The sequence below is a fragment of the Lynx canadensis genome, chromosome E3 (assembly GCF_007474595.2).
Source record: "Lynx canadensis isolate LIC74 chromosome E3, mLynCan4.pri.v2, whole genome shotgun sequence".
NCBI lineage: Eukaryota > Metazoa > Chordata > Mammalia > Carnivora > Felidae > Lynx > Lynx canadensis.
This window is the reverse complement of record NC_044318.1, coordinates 33,812,485-33,832,373: the sequence shown is the minus strand read 5'-3', so window position 1 is coordinate 33,832,373 and position 19,889 is coordinate 33,812,485. Positions and strand designations below refer to the sequence as shown.

General features: G+C 47.9%; 1 protein-coding gene across 1 annotated transcript; it reads left to right on the top strand.

The window, feature by feature from the left end:
* The first annotated feature begins 1,947 nt into the window (after window positions 1-1,947).
* LOC115503695 (paired immunoglobulin-like type 2 receptor alpha) lies at window positions 1,948-19,879 on the top strand. Its single transcript, XM_030300009.1, has 7 exons — window positions 1,948-2,685; window positions 3,008-3,397; window positions 14,388-14,582; window positions 18,499-18,529; window positions 19,057-19,106; window positions 19,326-19,357; window positions 19,524-19,879. Exons 1-7 carry the CDS (start codon window positions 2,631-2,633, stop codon window positions 19,656-19,658), a joined length of 888 nt encoding a protein of 295 aa, XP_030155869.1. The 5' UTR covers window positions 1,948-2,630; the 3' UTR covers window positions 19,659-19,879.
* Window positions 19,880-19,889: the final 10 nt, after the last annotated feature.

Here is a 19,889-nt window from a genome sequence, read left to right as displayed (position 1 = left end):
CAGAAAACACAACAATTTTACCTCTTTGTCTTGCCTTATTGCGTAAGCTAGAACCTCCACCACAATGAATGGAGGTAGTGAGAGCAGACCTCTTTGCCTTACTCCTGATCTTGGGGGAAAAGCAGGAGCAGGGTGAGGTGCCATGGAGGGGAAGGGACTGGGACAGTGACAGATGTGGCCAATGAGGAAGGGAGAACAGAAACTTAGGAGAACTTGGAGGAAGATGTAAGCTGTATTCTCAAATTGTGGTCCACAGCTCATAGCCCTCACTCTGTCCCTGACACCTCCCCCACTCCCCCCACTCCGGACCCCTCCCCCACAGCCACCCCCTGGGCTAAAAACCTGCATTTAGGCTCTGCCCATCAGGGAATCACAAAACACCAGGCCCTCCTCCTTCCAGAAGCCCCTCTGTGAGTAGAGCCACAGCTCAATGCTGATTACAGGGCCCTCTCATGCTACCAGGACAAGGGAGGATGAACAAACACAAAGACCACACACCATCTGTGAGCAGAAATCATGTCTCCTAATTTCAAGTCTCATAGGGATCCCACTGGGGCCAGGGGCTTGAACATGGCATGGAATGTGCAGCTTGCATCTAGGGAGATCGTATATGGGAGAGGCAGGGCCTGAGGCACCCGGGCGACAGGTCCTCTGCCAAAGTGACCCAGAGCCTGTTGAGTAAACATGGCACACTGCCCAACAGAAGGGGCTGGGGCACCCTCTAGTGGGGTCCAGCCCCCTCCTTGGGTGACCTGGCAAAGAAGAGACTGTCCAGCCAGGTTCCACAGCCAGGGAGGTAAGGTGGGAATAAAATTCAGGTGTCACCCCTCAGACAGGGCAGGCCACCCTCTAGAGGAACTGCCAAAAAGGCAGTCGGTCCCTTGTCCTCTCTTCTGTCCACCTTTCCAGCTGTCACCATTCACCTAAACGTCTTTCACAGCCCAGTAGACTCCATGACATTAAGGCTGCTTCCTGATGGTGCCTCAGTTTCCTATGGTGAAAATAGAAAAACAACAAATCCACCACCCAATGTTGTAGGGCTGAAAATGAGGCAATGGATGTTTAGGGCCTGGCTCAGAGAAGGGGATTCCATGAAAATGCAGAACCTGTCTCCTGGGGCCTAGGAGGAAGTACAAGAAATGCAGACATAGGGACAGGGCAGGGGCTGCCTGGAAGGCCCTGGGAGAAGCGTGGGGGAAAATTAGGACTGAGGAAGCAACTGAGAAAGGAAGCTGGTCTTCTTGCTTCGGCCTCCAGAAGATGGGGCCACTTCCTGTGATGAAATCATGTTCTCCAATCCCCACCATCTACTGAGTAAGCCAATGCCAACCTCATTCTGGGGAGGGAGGGAGCTGAGCCTCCTAAAACCAGCACGGAGAGTCACCAATGGTCTCAGCCCCAGTATCTCGTCCCCACCCACCAGCAGTCACAGGCTGGCAGTGCCCTCGATTGGAGACGGTCCAGGGACCGTCCGGAGGGTGACTCATTACTGTTCTGGGCCTTATTTCCCCCCTGCTCAAGGAAGGCTCCCAATTAGCCAGGGCTCTCACAGCTGTGGAGGGAATGACCTAAGGAGCATTATAAAAATACAGCCTCCTGGGGCTTACCCTCCAGAAGGGAGCCGAGGCCCAAGGTTGTGTGGTGCAACTTGGTGGGAGCATCCAGAAGGAGCAGAAGGCTCTGTGGACTCAGTGAGACTGGAGTTTGAGTCCTGGACCTGCCTCAAGGGTCACATGACCTGAGGCAGGGCTTCTCTGAGCCCTTGGTCTCCTCATCTGTGGAGTGGAGGACAGAGGGGCCTGCTGATCAAGCCTTGCCTCCTGTGGGTCGAGGCATGGGCTCCAGAAGGCCCACCCTCACCTCTTAACCCCAGGGATGGTGTGAGACTGCACAAAAGGAGCTGACCAGGGAAGGGAAGGAGCCTGGTAGGCCTGGGTCCTGGGCAGGGGAGCCCCTGCTGGGAGGGAGAGCGGCCAGGTGCAAGTTGGGTGTCCTTGGTGCCTGGTGCTGGGGTCGAGGCCATTTGATCACCAGTGGGTCCCTCCTCCTTCCTCTGGGGAGGCGTTAGCTGGGCAGAGACTCATGGCTGCCTGTCCTCTGGCTGGAAGAGCCAAACTGGTCCTGCTGCAGCCCCTTCACCTGGATGACACAGAGAGGCCAGGAGATGCCGAGAGCCAGTGAGAAGGAGAGGTGGAGAGACAGAGACTGACTCCTGAGGAGAGGTGGCCAGGAGCTGAGATGGAAGAGGAGAGGCCACAGATGGCCAAGGTGTGGGGTGGCCATGTGAAGAAAGAACCATGAACCATGGCCATGTGAAGAAAGGCCATGAACTATGGTCCTCCATGTGAAGAAAGAAGTTGGGGGCCTTTCTCACGGCTCTCTGTGCACTGACCACAAGGGAGGCGCTTTTGCAATGTAGAAAAAGAAGAAACCAGATTGATAAAGGAAGTGCTGGGTACTCCGGGGGCCTGCGAGTTTGGGGAAGCTCACCCTCCCTTGCTCTTCCGAAGGAACCTGATCCACACTTTCCACGTTCCTCTGGACTCCCCGAGGAGGCACCTCTGTAGGGCCTGCCCTCTGGCCTTGACAGAGCTGCTTGGCTTCTCCTCTCCTGGGAGGAGAGTGAGACCATGGGTCCGTCCCTGCTGCTGTCCCTGCTGCTGCTGCCGGCATCTCTGCAGGCTGGTGAGTGTCCAGGACACCCTGGCTCTGCCCCGAGGGCCAGGAGTCCCCAGGAAGGGCTGTGGCTGGGCAGCTGGAGAAGGGGTCTGCTGGGGTAGCCGGCCAGGCCTCCCAGCTCCAGCGGGCTGGTCCCATGGTGCCAGGTCCTCCCCAACCCTTCACCCTCCTCCCTACCCCAAGCCCGGCAAGGGGGACACCCAGGCCAGAGGGCCAGTCCTGCCATCTGTCACACTTGGTGTGCTCTGTGAGCGAGGGTGCCAGAAGGTCTGGGGTTATCGTCCTCATCTCTCCCAGTGGCTCAAAGTCTCTCCTCTCTCTCCTCCAGGCAGCTCAAAAGAATACAATCCAAACGCTGACTTTGGGATCAACCAACCAGCGTCTCTCTCAGCCCCCGAGGGTGGTTCCACCTGCATCTCTTTCTCCTACTTCCACTGCTGGGAGTTAGCCAAGGATCCCAGACTGAGTATAGCCGTCAGACGGAGAGACTTCCATGGAGAGGTCATCTACAACAGTACCCAGCGTTTTATCCATAAGGATTACAAGAACCGGATCTCCCTGGACTTGAGAGAGGGTCAGAACTCCGGCACCCTGTGTATATGGAACCTGCGGAAAAAAGATGAGAATAGGTACTTTTGCCGGGTCCAAGTGGAAACGCTAAGAGACGGCAAACAGGTGTGGCAGTCCATCCCAGGGACCAAACTCACCATTACTGACGGTGAGTCCAGCTGCCCGGCAGCCACCACACCCACCCTGCATGGTGCCCTCATCCCCCAGGCCTGGCCCAGGCCCCAATCTTCCTGCTTACCCCTTCTCTCAAACTCCTCTCCCCACCCCTCTCCCCTCCCCAGGCCTCTGCCAACTTTACTCTTTCTCCTGGATCTCCCCAAACCTGGGCTGCCTTCCTTGCCCATCCCCCTCACTGCCCCCTCCGGAGCCAGTCCCCACCCCGCGCCCCCAGCCTCAGCACCTTCCAGGCTGCCCAGGAATCCTCCCTTCTTGCTTCAAGCTGGGCCTCCAGTCTTGCCTCCCTCCCCTCACCCCACGCTGTCCAGGTGGACTTGACTTCTTCAGGGCGTGGTCTGCGTTCCCTTTGTCCTGTGTCCCTGTGAGTAGCCCCTGCCAGCCCCCAGTCTTGTGTCTCCCCACAGTCGCGGGCTCAACCCAGCACACACAGCAGGTACCCAATCATGACCCAAGACCCCTGTCCCCTGGCCACGCCCCATTACCTCTTTTCCCAGTCCCCCCTGCGTCCTTCTCCTGCTCTGCTCCTCGGAACCTGGCCCACGATGCTCCCTGCCCCAGCCCCTTCCCTCCTCTCCTTTCCCATCCCCCTCTTCCCCTGCCTCCATCCTCTTTACCCTCCTTGCCTCCCCCCACCCCTGGTCCCCACCTCTGCCTGCACCGTCCCCACTGTCCACTCCGATCTTGCTCCTCCATCCTGGCCTTTGAGACATGCCATCTACAGCAGAAATATGGCGGCTGCCGCTTACCATGCACTGTGTCAGGTTGAACAACTAGGCGTACGTCACCCTGGTTAACAACCTTCCCTGCGACCCCACAGTAACAGTAGGCACTGCTCTTATCTTCCTGTTACAGATAGGGAAACTGAGGCTCAAAGAGCCTAAACGCCTGCCCAGAGCCACACTCATGGCGCAGGCAGGACTTGAACCCCGTTTCACCCCAGAGCCTCCACTCTTAACCTAGTAGCTGCGCAGCTTCACAGCTGACCTGATCCTATTGTTGTCTTCACCTATTTTAACCCAGGAACGGGATGTGTTACAGCAGCAGATCTTCCCATGTTACCCAGCAGGCCTTGGGAACTTGAACCTAGTTTGTCGGTCTCCAGAGCAGTTGGGGAGGGAGCCCTTCCCAGGAGCAGGCACTAGGGGATGCACTGTCTGTAGAATATTATCTGTAGAAAATTCCTTAAAAACTAAAAATCCCACGTCTTCTCTTTATAATCACTTGCACTGACAATTCTAACAACGTATCACTGCTCCTGGGTGGAAGGACACTCTCCGTGCCCCCACCCTTGGTAAACCACTGTCCCATCTGGCCACCGTGCTGGTTTCAGAGCAAATAGAAAGTGGCTCACAACCTGAATTTAGCAAGACAGCGTTGGATTTCTATTTCTGGCACCTCCTCCATATTCCCTTAAATGGCCTTTTTTGAGAGGTTTTCGCTCTCCCCAGACCCCTCTTCCTCCTTTCCTGATCCTCCAACTTTCCTCATTTCTCAGTTCAGTCACATTTACTATGAGTTTTTCATCAGTAAATTAATTTTTCAATTAATACAATTAATTGGATATCTATACTCATATTTTTAAAAAATACAGGAAAGTAATAAACGTTGTTTTTTTTTTCAACGTTTATTTTTATTTATTTATTTTTTTGGGGGGACAGAGAGAGACAGAGCATGAACGGGGGAGGGGCAGAGAGAGAGGGAGACACAGAATCGGAAACAGGCTCCAGGCTCTGAGCCATCAGCCCAGAGCCCGACGCGGGGCTCGAACTCACGGACCGTGAGATCGTGACCTGGCTGAAGTCGGACGCTTAACCGACTGCGCCACCCAGGCGCCCCAATAAACGTTTTTTTAATCCAAGTGAGGTGCCACCATGCAAAGACATCACCCTAAAGGAATATTTGCAGCAAATAGAACTGATAAGTTTGTGGCTAGTTTAACAATGTTTTCTATATACAGATGTTTTCCTTTTGTAGGCAAATCTCATTGTATTCTCCTTTATAATTTTCTCTTTTATTTCTTAGCCAAAAAATCCTATATCCCCTAGGGGCTGAAAAGATTTTAATTTCTTCTGATTTTTTAAATTATTAATTTATTTTTAATTTTTTTAATGTTTATTTATTTTTAAGAGAGAGAGACACAGAGGGAGGGAAGGGCAGAGAGAGAGGGAGGCACAGAATCCAAAGCAGGCTCCAGTCTCTGAGCTGTCAGCACACAGCCTGATGCTGGGCTTGAACTCTGGAACCTTGTGATCATGACCTGAACCAAAGTAGGATGCTTAACCAACTGAGCCACCCAGGTGTCCCTAATTTATTCTGATTTTTATATGACTTCACAATAAAATGCATTAATATAGTGAGAATTTATTTTGATATATGGTATGAGGTGAAGAATTAAACTGATCTTCATACCAAGAAACGAATCAATTGTCCCAACCCCATTTATGGGATAATTTTTCTCTTCTCCATTGATTCCTAGGCCGGGCTTTTTGTAGAATAGCATCCTTTCTGGTCTGTCATCTCCATTTCACTGTTCTGTCTTTTCTTATATCACTACCACTCTGTTTTAGTGATTATAACTTGGTCATGTTTCAGTGGCTGACAAGACTATTTCCATCAGAACCACATTACTTCCTCAAAAACTTTATTATTGTTTTGGCCTATTGTTTCACATAAATGTTGGAATAAGTTTGCCCGGTTCTGAGGAAAACACCTATCGGTAGCACTTACATTGAAATTGCATTAAATCTAGAAAGCAATTGATGAAAACAGAAGTCAGTGCAATATACAATCTTCCACCCAGAAATGGTTCCTGTTTTATAGCCCTCAATAACCTTGGGTGTGTTCTTCTAAAGACCATGTCAACATCTCACAAGAGATATTGCTTTCCTTTAAATCTTTTATTTTTATTATTAATATGCAACATTATTTCTGAATATTCATCTTTTTAAATTTTCACTATAAAATATTGCACAAATTCTGGCCAAGACGGTGGGTTATATGCATGTTTACATCCTCTCCCTACCAAACCCTACTAAAATGACAGCAGAGATAATTTTTTTAAGTTCATTGATTTATTTTGAGAGAGAGAGCATGGGAGGGGCAGAAATGGACAGAGAAAATCCCAAGCATGCTGATAGCATGGAGCCCAACACAGGGCTCAGTCTCACCAACTATGAAATCATGACCTCAACCAAAATCAAGAGTTGGATGCTTAACCGACTGAGCCACCCAGGTGCCCCCTAGAGAATTTTTTAAGACAAAAATCCACAGGGACAAAAAAATATGTGAGCTATGTGGTGAAAAACAATATTTGGGAAGCTGGAAAGACATAGACTAATGTATCTGCTTAGGAGACCAGGGGAGCCAAGCCATAATCTGGCAGTGGGGAGCACCAAAAGAAAGGCAATTCTTACACTGCAAAACCCCTCAACGGTTTAGGAAGAGCCACCCCAGAACCCCTGACAGTGGGAGTAAATTAAGCAGTTGATTTCAGCTCAGGTCATGATTTCGCAGTTTGAGAGTTCGAGCTCCAGGTCAGGCTGTGAACTCGAGCCCCAGGTCATGCTCTGCGCTGTCAGCAACCTACTTCAGATTCTGTGTCTCCCTCTCTCTCTGCACCTCCCCACTCACACTCTCTCTCTCTCTCTCAAAAATAAATAAACATTTAAAAAGTTTTAAAACAATAAAAAGAAGCAGGGAAACTTCTACACCCCCTCCCCACCCAGCAGAGACTGGAGATTTGCTTTCTAGAAAGAATGGACCAGAGGGACTCTGGGGGCAGTACCCTAGGCATACCTGGGGGCAAGGGTTCAGTCTTTAAAACTGGAGACTTGGTGAACTGATGAGATCCTAAATGCCTTACCCCCTTAGATGCCTCCTAGGACTCAGGATAGCCCAGCTGGTATCCCCTACCCTACCATGGCAAGAAATCAGGAGATTTTTCTCTAGGAAATCTATCTGATGGGCTCAGAAAGGATTCAGAAAGCCTAACAGATCCTACAGCCCACTAGCTAACAAGCACTTTCTCCCAGACCACATACACAGCTACCAATCAGCGTGGCAACCAAGCGTGGCAACACACTGGCAACCAAGGCAGCAAGATGGGGTCTTGGCCTGGCATGGAATCCCCCAGTCCTGATGATTGACAGCTTGCCTCTGCTGTGCCTGGAATGCCTGAGGCTAGAGACGCCATTTAAAAATATGATTACATTCAGGGGTGCCTGGGTAGCTCATTCAGTTAAGTGTCCAACTTCAGTTCAGGTCATAATCTTGCTGTCCGTGAGTTCAAGTCCTGTGTCAGGCTCTGTGCTGACAGCTCAGAGCCTGGAGCCTGCTTCAGATTCTGTGTCTCCCTCTCTCTCTCTCTCTCTCTGCCCCTCCCCCACTCATGCTCTCTGTCTCTCAAAAATGAATAAATGTTAAAAACGATTTTTTTAAAAATATGATTGCATTCAACACTTAAGGAATCCTTCCCCCATGAAATACACAGCAAAACCAATGCAGTGGGGAGAGGGGGTAGGGGGTTCCTGGAAAAAATCAAAATAATGGAGGAAGAATGAAACTCAGATAACTACCGTCCTCAGAAAGTTAAGAGAGGGGCGCCTGGGTGGCGCAGTCGGTTAAGCGTCCGACTTCAGCCAGGTCACGATCTCGCGGTCCGTGGGTTCGAGCCCCGCGTCGGGCTCTGGGCTGATGGCTCAGAGCCTGAAGCCTGTTTCCGATTCTGTGTCTCCCTCTCTCTCTGCCCCTCCCCCGTTCATGCTCTGTCTCTCTCTGTCCCAAAAATAAATAAATGTTGAAAAAAAAAAATTAAAAAAAAAAAAAAAAAAAAAAAAAGAAAGTTAAGAGAGTGCAAGCCTGTATAACAGAGGGAGCTTTCCAAACAAACAAGGAGCTCTTGAGAATTTAAGATATAACGGCAAATATAGAAAACTCGGTTAAAGAGTTGCAAGAAAAACTTGACGGAAATCTCGCAGAAGGTAGACAAAGAGTCACAGATTTGGGAACTGGTGGGTTGGATAGTGGCCCCCACAAAGACGTGTTCATATCCCAGTCCCCAAAACTAATGATTATTACCTTCCATGGTAAGGGATACGATTTAGCTAAGACTTCTGAGGTGAAGAAACCTGGGATTAGCTGGATGGGCCCTACATGCAAACAGGAGCCTCCTTCTAAAAGGGAGGTGGAGGGAACCTATCACAGAAGGCAATATGGTCACAGAGCAGAGACTCAGTGGTGCAGCCTCGAGAAACTGGAGGAAGTAGGCAACAGACTCTCCCCCAGAGCCTCCTGAGGTTTTGCGGCCCGTGACACCTTGCTCACTGACCTCTGGCCTCCAGAACTGCGAGAAACTAAACTTCTGTTTTAAGTCACCCAGTTTGTGGTCATTTCTTCCATTTGCCATAGTAAAGTCATACAGAAACTATAAGATAAGAAAAACTGAGGATTAGCCCAAGAGCTCCAGCCTCTGAATAACAGGAGTTCCAGAACAGAGAAGAGATAAGGCCATGGGAAGAAAATATCCTAGATAACTCTAGAAATGTTCCAGAACAAAGAAGCCCAGAAAAATGGTTACAAATAAAAAGACCTACTTCAGGACACTACAACATGAAATTTCAAAACGTCAGGGATAAAAAGAAAGAAAATCCAACAAATTTCCAAGGAGGAAAGAAACAGGCTGCAGGAGATTCAAGAATCACAATGGCTTTGGCGGTCTCCATAGTAACAGAGGAAGCTGGAAAACAATGGTTGAATGGCTTGAAATTCTAAGAGAAAATTATCTCATGCATTCATTCAACAAATATTGACTGAATACCTACTATGTGTCGAGTGCTAATCTGGACACTGGGGAAACAGCAGCAATAAAAAAAAAAAAGAGCAAATCATGTGTACAACAATGCTCTTTGTACATAAGTGTGGATGAGCAAGAAGACTCAAGGGAAAGCCAACAAATTAGTTCTGCATGTACAGTGGTGGTGAAAAGAGAAAAGGAGGGAACTGGAGCAGAATCTGAGGGATAAAGGTTGCTAAGGGTGCTACTCTATTCAGACGGAACATCAAAGGCTCTGGGAACATTAGTCAGAGTCCTGGCAGGAAGCAGCCGCTCAAACAGGATGACTGGGGAGAGTTTAGAGTAGGGCACAGGATGGGGAAACCAGTCAGGGATGGGAGACCCCTGAGACCATCCCCAGGACTGAGGAACAGAGTAGGAAGAAGGGGGACCCAGAGATGAGCTGTAGCCTCTGGGGAGATAGAGTCAACATATCTGGGATGGTTAGTTTTGAATGAGCTTACAGGATGCTCAGAGATCTGATAAGACATTCTTTCTGGATAGTCTGTAATGGTATTTCCAGAAGAGTCTAGCAGTGGGTGGGCATCATCCAAACCCTTGAGAGAACTAAAGGAACAAAAAAGTGGAGGATGGGCAGGGATCTCCACTTCTCCTGCTCTCAGACTTTGGAGCTCTTGGTTCTTGGGACTTTGGAATCTCACTGGTCCCCCTGGTTCTCAGACCCACAGGTCTGGGCCTAGAACTACATCACTAGCTTTCCTGGGCCTTTTGTTTAGAGATAGCAAACTCTGGCTTCTCAGGTATCATAATCACATGAGCCAATACCTCAAAACTCCACATCTGTTTCTATATTCCATTGGTTCTGTGTCTCTGAAAACCCTAATATAAGACCTGTCAGACAGGGGACCAAGGGCTATGCCATGATCTGCCCTCTTCTCTCCTTCCATCTCTGGATGGTGACTCTGACTGGCTACTGACTAGGAACCAGCTGGTGAGAGAGCCCATGGATTGAGTCCACCAAGACCAGCCCCCAAAGGCACAAAGCAAGTGGAGAGGAGCTGGGGAGTGGATCTAAGAGAAGCCAGCAGAAAAATCCAGCCTAGGCACAAATCTGTAGGAAGTCAGGGAGAGGTCTGGAGAAGAATGTTCCAGTCAAGAGGGATCAGCAAGGGCAGAGGCCATGAGGTGGGACAAGTGTGTGGCTGAACCAGATAAAGAGGCTGATGGTGGCAGCAGGTGAGATCAGAACAGGCGGGGGGGGGGGGGGGGCAGTCCAGTGTGGCTTTGAAAGTGAAGAAAAGAACTTTTACTCAGTGTAATGAGTCTAGTGAGGGTTTCCTGCTATGCTGATGTGCATTGTACAAGTGTCCCTCCAGATGTTGTATGGAGAATAAGACTGTAAAGATGAGCAAGGTCACAAGCAGGGACACCAGTGAGAGGTGATGTGCCTGAAATAGGGTGACAACAAGGGCAGGTGAGATGCTGGTTATATTTTGAAGACTGAGCAGACAGGATTTGCAGATGATGGGATGTGGGGGGTAAGAAAGAGAGAAGAAGCAAGGGTGACTCTGAGGCTTTTGGCCTGAGCTTCTTACAGGATGGCATTGCCATTTACTGAGAGGGGGACATGCGGTAGGAACAGGTTTGGGAGGACATCAAGAGTTCTGTAATTTGAGACATTACAAGATAAACAGAGGTGTAAGTAGGCAGTGAGATACAGGATTCAGGAGAGCCAGGGAAGAGATGACTGGATATGTAAATGTGGGTGGGATCAGTTTGTCGCTGATAGTTGATGCCATGGGACTGGATAAATTATCTGGGAAGTGTGTGTAGATAGAGAGGGGGTCCTAGGACTGAACTGAGAAGGGCCCATGACTGTTATAGGTTGGGAAAAGGAGGAATCAACAAGCAGCTGCTAGAGAGGCAGGAAAAGAGCCACAAGAGAATGGTGTCCCAAAAGCCAAGTGAAGACCCCATCTCATGAAAAGGACATCGAATGCGGGACTGTCCAGTAAAAAGGAGAAAACAGGGGTGTGAGAGTTCTAAATCCTTGATTTCAATGGTAGGAAGTAAATCAACAATACTTCCAACCATTCAAGCAACAACAGTGTATGCTTGTGATTTAGAAATACAAGGTTAATGCCGAAAGAAACAGCTAAAAGGTTTTAGCACTAAAAGGTGCTAAAACAGTTGACTCTGTAGAGTGGGAAGGGAGTGAGAGGCTTATGCAGGGGCTGCTTGCTGTCTTTATATACTATGGAATGTGTGGACTTTTTAACTTACGTGCCTATATAACTTTGATAAACATTAAATTTTGAAAATAGTAAAGGTACTGGTAATACTTATACTGCCTTTTTAAAAATGTTCAAACAACACAGAAGGGAGTCGAATGAAAAGTCTATTCCTCCCTCTGCACTTTATCTCTCCAGCCACTACTTCTTTCTGCGGAAATGTCCTCTCTCACAGATATAGATACAGATATAGATACATAACACAAATAGAATCAAACCACATTACTATTCTGCTCTACAACTTATTTTTATTCCACTATCTTTCCAGTTCAGTACATGTACAGTTATGCTTTTTTTTCTCTTTTTAAAGGCTGCAGGGAGGGGCGCCTGGGTGGCGCAGTCGGTTAAGCGTCCGACTTCAGCCAGGTCACGATCTCGCGGTCCGTGAGTTCGAGCCCCGCGTCAGGCTCCGGGCTGATGGCTCAGAGCCTGGAGCCTGTTTCCGATTCTGTGTCTCCCTCTCTCTCTGCCCCTCCCCCGTTCATGCTCTGTCTCTCTCTGTCCCAAAAATAAATAAACATTGAAAAAAAAAAAAATTTAAAAAAAAAAAAAAAGGCTGCAGGGAGGTGCAAGAGTGGCTCAGTCAGTTAAGTGTCTGGCTCTTGATTTCAGCTCAGGTCATGATCTCACGGTTTGATTCCTGGGTTCAGGCCCCACATTGGGGTCGCTGCTATCAGCTCAGAGCCCGCTTCAGATACTCTGTCCCCTTCTCCCCTTCTCCCTGCTTGCATTCTCACCCAAAAATGAACACACACACACACACACACACACACACACACACACACAAAGGCCACAGAGTGTCTCCATGCCATAATGTATCTACTTACTCAGTGTCCTATTTAAAGATGTTTAGTGGGAATGCAAGCTGGTGCAGCCACTCTGGAAAACAGTATGGAGGTTCCTCAAAAAACTAAAAATAGAACTACCCTAGGACCCAGCAATTGCACTACTAGGCATTTATCCACTGGATACAGGTGTGCTGTTTCGAAGGGACACATGCACCCCCATGTTTATAGCACTATCAACAATAGCCAAAGGATGGAAAGAGCCCAAATGTCCATCTATGGATGAATGGATAAAGAAAATGTGGTCTATATATACAATGGAGTATTACTTGTCAATCAAAAAGAATGAAATCTTGCCATTTGCAACTACGTGGATGGAACTGGAGGGCATTATGTTAAGTGAAATTAGTCAGAGAAAGACAAAAATCATATGACTTCACTCATATGAGGACTTTAAGAGACAAAACAGGTGAACATAAGGGAAGGGAAATAAAAATAATATAAAAATAGGGAGGGGGACAAAACAGAAGAGACTCATAAATATGGAGAACAAACTGAGGGTTACCGGAGGCGTTGTGGGAGGGGGGATGGGCTAAATGGGTAAGGGGCACTAAGGAATCTACTCCTGAAATCGTTGCACTATATGCTAACTAATTTGGATGTAAATTTTTAAAAATAAAAAATAAAACAAGTAAAAAAATAAATAAATAAAGATGTTTAGCTTGTTGGGGCATCACAAAGCTGCAAGGAACACCCCTAAACACAGGCCTTTGAACACTTGCCCAGCATTTCCACAGGATAAATTTCTAGCATTGAAAGCACTGGGTCAAAGGGCACACCTGGGTATGTTACACTTTACAAATGCCCTCCCAAAAGTTGTACCTACCTATCCTTCCACTGCTCAATTACTGGGTATTTTCCTCCACTCAGATCGGTAAAAAACCCAGCCTTTTGTTGTTTTAACCTGCATTAAAAAATATAGATAGATAGATAGATAGATAGATAGATAGACAGATAGATAGATAAATTAGCATCAGGGTTATGTTATCATTTTATGAAATGAATTAGAATTGCCTCTTTCCCATATTTCCCTGTGTTCTAGAATCCATCTGGGAATTATTTGTTCTTTAAATTTTCACAAGAATTTACCCATAGGGGCAGCTGGGTGGCTCAGTTGGTTAAGCATCTGACTTCAGCTCAGGTCATGATCTCACGGTTCGAGAGTTCAAGCCCCACATCAGGCTCTGTGCTGACAGCTGGGAGCCTGGAGCCTGCTTCGGATTCTGTGCCTCCCTCTCTCTCTGCCCTTCCCCTGCTCACAGTCCTGTCTGTCTGTCTGTCTCTCTCAAAAATAAACATTAAAAAAAATTTAAAAAAAAAGAATTTACCCATAAAGCCTCCTGAGCTTGGAATCTTTATGATAGGTAGTTTTTAATAGGGCTCTCATTTCCTTTTTTGTTTTTTGTTTTTTTTTAAGTTTATTTGCTTTGTTTAGTAATCTTTACCCCCAGTGTGGAGCTCAAGTTCATGACCTAGAGACCGTCACCTGCTCTTCTGATTGAGCCAGGCCAGTGCCCCAAGAGTCCTCACTTCTTTGTTTACCTATCAGTGAAAGTGTCTTACTTCTTAACTCCATTTTCAGAAATTTTTGTTTGTTTCATAAAATCATCCAATTCAGAGTTTTTTTAAGTTTATCAACCTATAATGAGCATACACTCACAAATGATTTCAACAAACTCTTGTTAGGTTTGCCAGAGTCTTGTCTGTTTTATTTCTTTCTTGTTTTTTGTTATTTGTTTTTCCCCTAAATAACCACTCCCTGCACTTATTATTCTCTCTGTTGTCCTGTTTCCTAATAAATTTATTCCTACGTAGGTTTCATTAATTTTTTCCTCTGAGTTTTCTTAGGGCTGGCTTCTTTCTGGTTTTGGTATTTTTTCTAAGGAATTGACTATTCCATTCATTTTTTAAATTTCTTCTCGGAGTTCCTCCCCACCCTTAATATTCCCCAAACTAGGGAATGAGATGTAACAGTTTCATCCAAATACCTCAAGCCTCCAGAGGAGAATCTGCTAAATTCTCATGTCTTCTCAGCTGCCCAGGCGACCACCAAGGGCACCACCACCGCAGCCACCATCACAGCTGACCTCAATGTCGTAGAGGACAATGGGAGCTCAGCATCTTCACCCCTGAGTGTAGGAGCTGCAGTCGGGGTGGCACTGGCTGGTGTTGTGCTCATAATAGCAGTTTTGGGACTGATTGTCTTCCTCAGGTGGAAGAGAAGCAAAGGTAAGTGGTTCTGGGCTACGCCTCCAACTTGTCCCCAAGTTTCCCAGCTGAATGTTTCCCAGAACCCCAGGTCATCCTGCATTTAAAAATGCAGATCCCTGCTGGCCTTGAGGTCTGGGCTTGGGAATCTGCATTTTTAAAGATCTCAACAAGTGGTGTCTATGTGTGATCCAGTTTGAGAACCATTGCTCCAGACCAGTCCCACCCCACAAATCTGATCATTTTCTAGTTTTTGTCTCTTGACTTAATCATTTATCATCAATCTTCATCTTTTGTGTTTTTTTTTAAATTTTTTTTTAACGTTTATTTATTTTTGAGACAGAGAGAGACAGAGCATGAACGGGGGAGGGGCAGAGAGAGAGGGAGACACAGAATCGGAAGCAGGCTCCAGGCTCTGAGCCATCAGCCCAGAGCCCGACACGGGGCTCGAACCCATGGACCGCAAGATCGTGACCTGAGCTGAAGTCGGACGCTCAACGGACTGAGCCACCCAGGCGCCCCTAATCTTCATCTTTTGATTCACGGGGAGGGGAGGGTCAGCTCTTGGAAGAGTAAGGAGAGAGCAGAAGGAAAGGAAGTTGGCTCAGCTCAGCAAGCATTGGTTGAGGGCTTATCTTCCAGGGTCTGGCTTATAATTGGAGATACAAGTGTAAATAAAGTGTGGGTCCTGCTTTCAAGGAACTCAGTGGCAGAGGGAGAGGAAAGGAGGTGACTGCCTCATTTGGAAAGAGCTGTGGTAGTCTAGGACAGAGGAGGGGAATCATGGAGAACTTCCCCTAGGAAGTGACACTACAGAAAGTCTCAAAGAGTATAAGAGAATTAGCCAGGCAAGTGGTGAAGGTGGTGAAGATGTCACTGTCCCTGCAGGTACAGGAAAGCAGTGGGAGAACTCTAAGCAGCTCCATGCAGTGGAGGAGGCTAGAGATGGGAGAAGAGAACCTCGTAAATCACACCCAAGAGCCTCTGCTCCTAGAGGCAACATGAAGCAGTTCTCCATCCAGATACATCCGGGATGGAGGCGCCAGAGGTGGGCCAGGCCAATCTAAGGCAGTAGCAGTGTAGGTGGAGGGATAGAGCCAGACTCTGGAAGAGTTCAAGAGAGAAAATCAGTAGGATTTGGTGATCAGGCTGGTGCAGGGGCAAGGGAGTGGGAAGAACTTGGATGAAACCACCAAGCAAATTAGAGAATACAAGAGGTCAAAGACCATGTTTGGGGGCGGAGGGTGGGTGGGGGGTGGGGAATAATGATTCTTAGCTTGGGACATGTTAGACATACCTGTGTGGCATCTGAGCCTAGAGGTTCATCAGAAATTTGGATGTATGCATTTATAGCTAAAAGAGAGGACAGGGCTAGAGACATTAATTATTTATACCCCAACACCCTCCAATACTAATTTGAAATTCCTCTAGAGAAAGATTTCAGTGAGAGGAGATTAGCCCTATCAGATATTAAAGCACAGAGGTGAGCAGCATAGAATCTAGACTGCCTGCACTCAAATCCTGGCTGGGGAAACTCTGGTGCAGTGGTTGTATTACTCTGTGCCTCAACTTACTCATCGGTAAAATGAGAGTAATAATAGTACTCACCCTGGGGGTTGTCATGACAATTAAATGTAATTCATTGAGAACAGATTCTGGCACAGAATAAGGACTATGTGAGCACTAGCACTTGTAATTATTAAGCTGCAATAATTAAAATGATTCGATGTTGTCATATTCATACACAGATAAACCAATGTATTAAAAGAGAAAAGCCCGAATATAGGCAGGATAAAACAGGTCAAAATATATTCAGGAATTTAGTAGGTTAAAATCTGGCATTTCTAATCAATGGGGAAAGATGAGTAATTCAATACATGGTGATGGAACAAATGAGCAGCCATCTGAGAAAATAATATTATCTCATAATTTGCACCAAAATAAATTCCATGGAGATCAATCAAAGAGTTAAATGTGGGGAGAAGAACCCTAGCACCAGAAGAAAGCATGTGAGACTATTTTATAACCATGGAGTGTTGATGATCTCCCTATATATGACATAAACATAAAAGCCATGAATAAAAACATTGATAAACTCAAAGGTATAGGAATTGTTTTTAATTCTGCAGAGGAAAAATCACAGTGGTTGTCTCTAGAGTCAGGATGCGGGTTAGAGATGAAGAAAAATGTGACATAGTCATTGAGGAAATGGAAGACAGTATTTAAGGATTCAACTCAGATGAGAAGCCATAAACTGTGTAAAAGCATCGCCACATGTTTTTCCTCATGCAGGTTAGAAGCCTCTGGGACTTGTTCATTAGGAGTTATGTTCACCTGCTGGCACCAGAGACCAAAAGTAACAGGGCTTAAATAAGACTGAGTTTATTGTTTTCCCTCATATAAAAGGATGAGGAAACAGATAGCAGAGGCCCTTGTCCTTAGGCACTCTGACTTCTATTTTCCTGCTCACTGTCCTGGCCACTGGCTTTTATCCTGAAGGTTGCCTCATGATCCAAGATGGCTGCTCAGACTCCAGCCATTATTTTTGAATCCAGACAGGAAACAGGAGGAAGGAAGGGAAAAAAGACTACGCCACAGCTGTCTGTCCTCCTTTTAAAGAGGCTTCCTGAAAATCTTACCTCCAACTTCCCTTTGAATCTTACTGGCTAGGATGTACTCCTGTGTCCCACATCTATCAGTAGGGCAGCATACTGCCACCCCAAATAAAATCAAGGTTCTGTAACTAAGTAAGAAGAAATGAATGGCGGGGCACCTGGTTGGCTCAGTCACTAGAGCATGTGCCTCTTGATCTCGGGGTTGTGAGTTTGAGCCCCACGTTGGGTATAGAGATTACTTAAAAATAAAATCTTTTTTAAAAAGTAAGAAATGAATGGATATCAGGTAAGCAAATAGCATTCTCTGCCATCAGCCACATCCAGAATTAGAGCTGTGTCACCTAAGTGTGGCATAAGGATAGGGGAACACAGGCAGTCAAGGAGCTAGTGAAAGGGCAGGAGTAGAGAGTAGAGGATCATCAGGGAGCTTGGACAGCCCAAAAGAAAGTGGATTATCAGAGGGTCAAAACAAAGATATACCAAACAGGCTGATGGTAAAAGAGAGCTAGAAGGAAAGAAAGTTGTAGTGTAAAAATGATGCTGGCAGTTAATATTTCAGAGTTCTCAATCCCAGGGATAAAAAGGAGTCCAGGGTATGGCTGAGTGGAGTGGAGGTCACTAGAGTTGGGGGGACATAGGAGTCCCATGTGTTCAGAAGGCTGTCCCTGTTGATGATGGGACCTCCCAGGATAGTGTTGGGTGGTGGAGGGGATGTCTGTGAACCAGGGGCTGATCCTTGGGAAATGCTGTAGACAGACTCAGAAGGACAGGAGGGGAGATGGTGGCAGGGGGACAGCAGAGGTTTCAGTGGCAGAGGGTGGAGAGAAACTGGCTGCAGCGCAGACACAGATTCCAGCCATGAGGTTCAGGAGAGGGGAGAGAAACATGGAAAGCCAGTGTATCAGGGCATGAGAGAGCTGTGAGTCTATGATAAGGGCCAAAGGAGGGGGAGGAGGAGGTGGGTGGGCCAGGGCTCAGCAGTGGAAGGAGCAGGTGGAGGGATGGGTGAGGAATTCAAGGAAGGGGAAAGGAAGCAAAGGGAAAGGCTGAGAGAGAGAGAAAGAGAGAGAGAGAGAGAGAGAGAGAGAGAGAGAGCAGGCAAGAGCGATTCTCTTGATTTAGTGTTGAGGACAACCATGGAACAGGGTTGGGCAGCCTCAGAGTGCCAGCAGGTGCCACTCAAGAGTCCCAGGTGGGTCCAACAGAGCTGTTCCGCTGCCCTGACCTGTCTAGGGGTGGTCTCAGAGCACACAGAGCAGGAAGGCAGGGAGGAGAGATGCCTTCTGTGGATGGCACCCTGACATGTTGCTGTTCCCCTACAGGTCTGCAGACTAAAGCCAGAACCGTAGCCGGGTGAGTGCTTGTCCTGTTTGGGAAACAGGAAGGTCCTTATGGGGACAGCAGCTCTCCTCCTCACCTTCCAGTGGGCACCTCTTTTCTCAGAGCCACTTCCCTCCTCAGCTTCTAGCCTTACCTCTCTCTCCTCCACCACCAGGCCTTCTCCCTCTTTCCCTCCCTCCAGAGCTCTCTTCTTCATCCTCCCCTTTCCTCCAGCCCATCTTCCCTATTCTATTCTTTCTTTCTCTCAGCCCCTTCCCTCCCCTCTCTCCCTTCCCACCTGGGCACCGGCCAGAAGACCATCACCACACTTCTGATGTCTCTTCCAACAAAGCTGCTTCTCCAGGATGATCTATCTTCAAGGGAGTCTCAGGACCTCTACTGGCTACGCGGCAAACTGCCTCTCAATCTTCTCCCAGGCCTCCTGAGAGCCTCAAACCTTGGCTCACCTGAGTGTCAGGGGGTCGCAGAGCTCCCACAGAGGTTTGAACCCACTTCTGCCCAGCCTCTAATGCACTTCCCGCCCTCTCCTTCGCACACAGGGAATCGGTCCAAAACACTGAGGAGAAGTATGAGAACATCGGGATTACAGGTAAATTCTTACTGTGACACTCCACCTTGGTCCGCCCTTCCTCACACACCCCCTGCCCACACACCTGCCTCAGCATTCTCCTCTTTCCCTGTCCCACCCATCCCTCTGGCCTGACCCTGGTCTTGACCTAGCAGATGATCTCACTCCCCAAGGCCCCCATGCATCTCCCTGCCCTGGCTGACATGCCACCTGACCGCAGCACACCTTGAATTTTTCTAGGACAAAAAACAGAGCCCAAGCTGGACCCCAAGGTAAGCAGCCCAGACTAGAGCCTAAAGGAATTAAAAATAAGTTTGGAGAAGGTGGGGTAGATGGAATAGAGGAACTGTGGTGTTGGTGGGGCACTCAGTTATGGGGTTACTGCTCTAAGTTGGGGACAGCTCCCCTTCCACTCACGCCCTTCTTCATTCTCACCAGGGTGAAGCCCAGGATGACGGTGGCATCCTCTATGCTTCCCTCACCCTCTCCAGCTCGTCACCAGCAGCCCCTCCCTGCACCCCTTCCAAGGAGAGCCCGCAGGAGACCCTGTATTCTATCGTAAAGGCCCAGTGAGCGGGACTGAATGGGGACTCCCTGAGACTAAGCTGCACAGAAGGTCACAGCTTCTAGTAATAACCCTGGCCAGACACAGATAAAAACCAGTGGGTGTGGAAGGCCACCAAGGACCAGAGAGAAACAGAGCCATCTGCTTCCATTCCCTCTTCAACTGCCCAGCCCTTGCCCACAAAAATAAAAGTACTAGTAGGATTTGCCTGAAGGCACCTAAAGAGAAACTGATGGCAT

What these genes read in the sequence shown, in the direction of transcription:
- LOC115503695 (XM_030300009.1), top strand. Translation starts at nt 2,631, where the DNA reads ATGGGTCCGTCCCTGCTGCTGTCCCTGCTGCTGCTGCCGGCATCTCTG. An exon ending in CAGGTGGAAGAGAAGCAAAG is followed by an intron (nt 14,583 to 18,498) that starts GTAAGTGGTTCT and finishes GTTCCCCTACAG; the next exon opens with GTCTGCAGACTAAAGCCAGA. An exon ending in AAAGCCAGAACCGTAGCCGG is followed by an intron (nt 18,530 to 19,056) that starts GTGAGTGCTTGT and finishes CTTCGCACACAG; the next exon opens with GGAATCGGTCCAAAACACTG.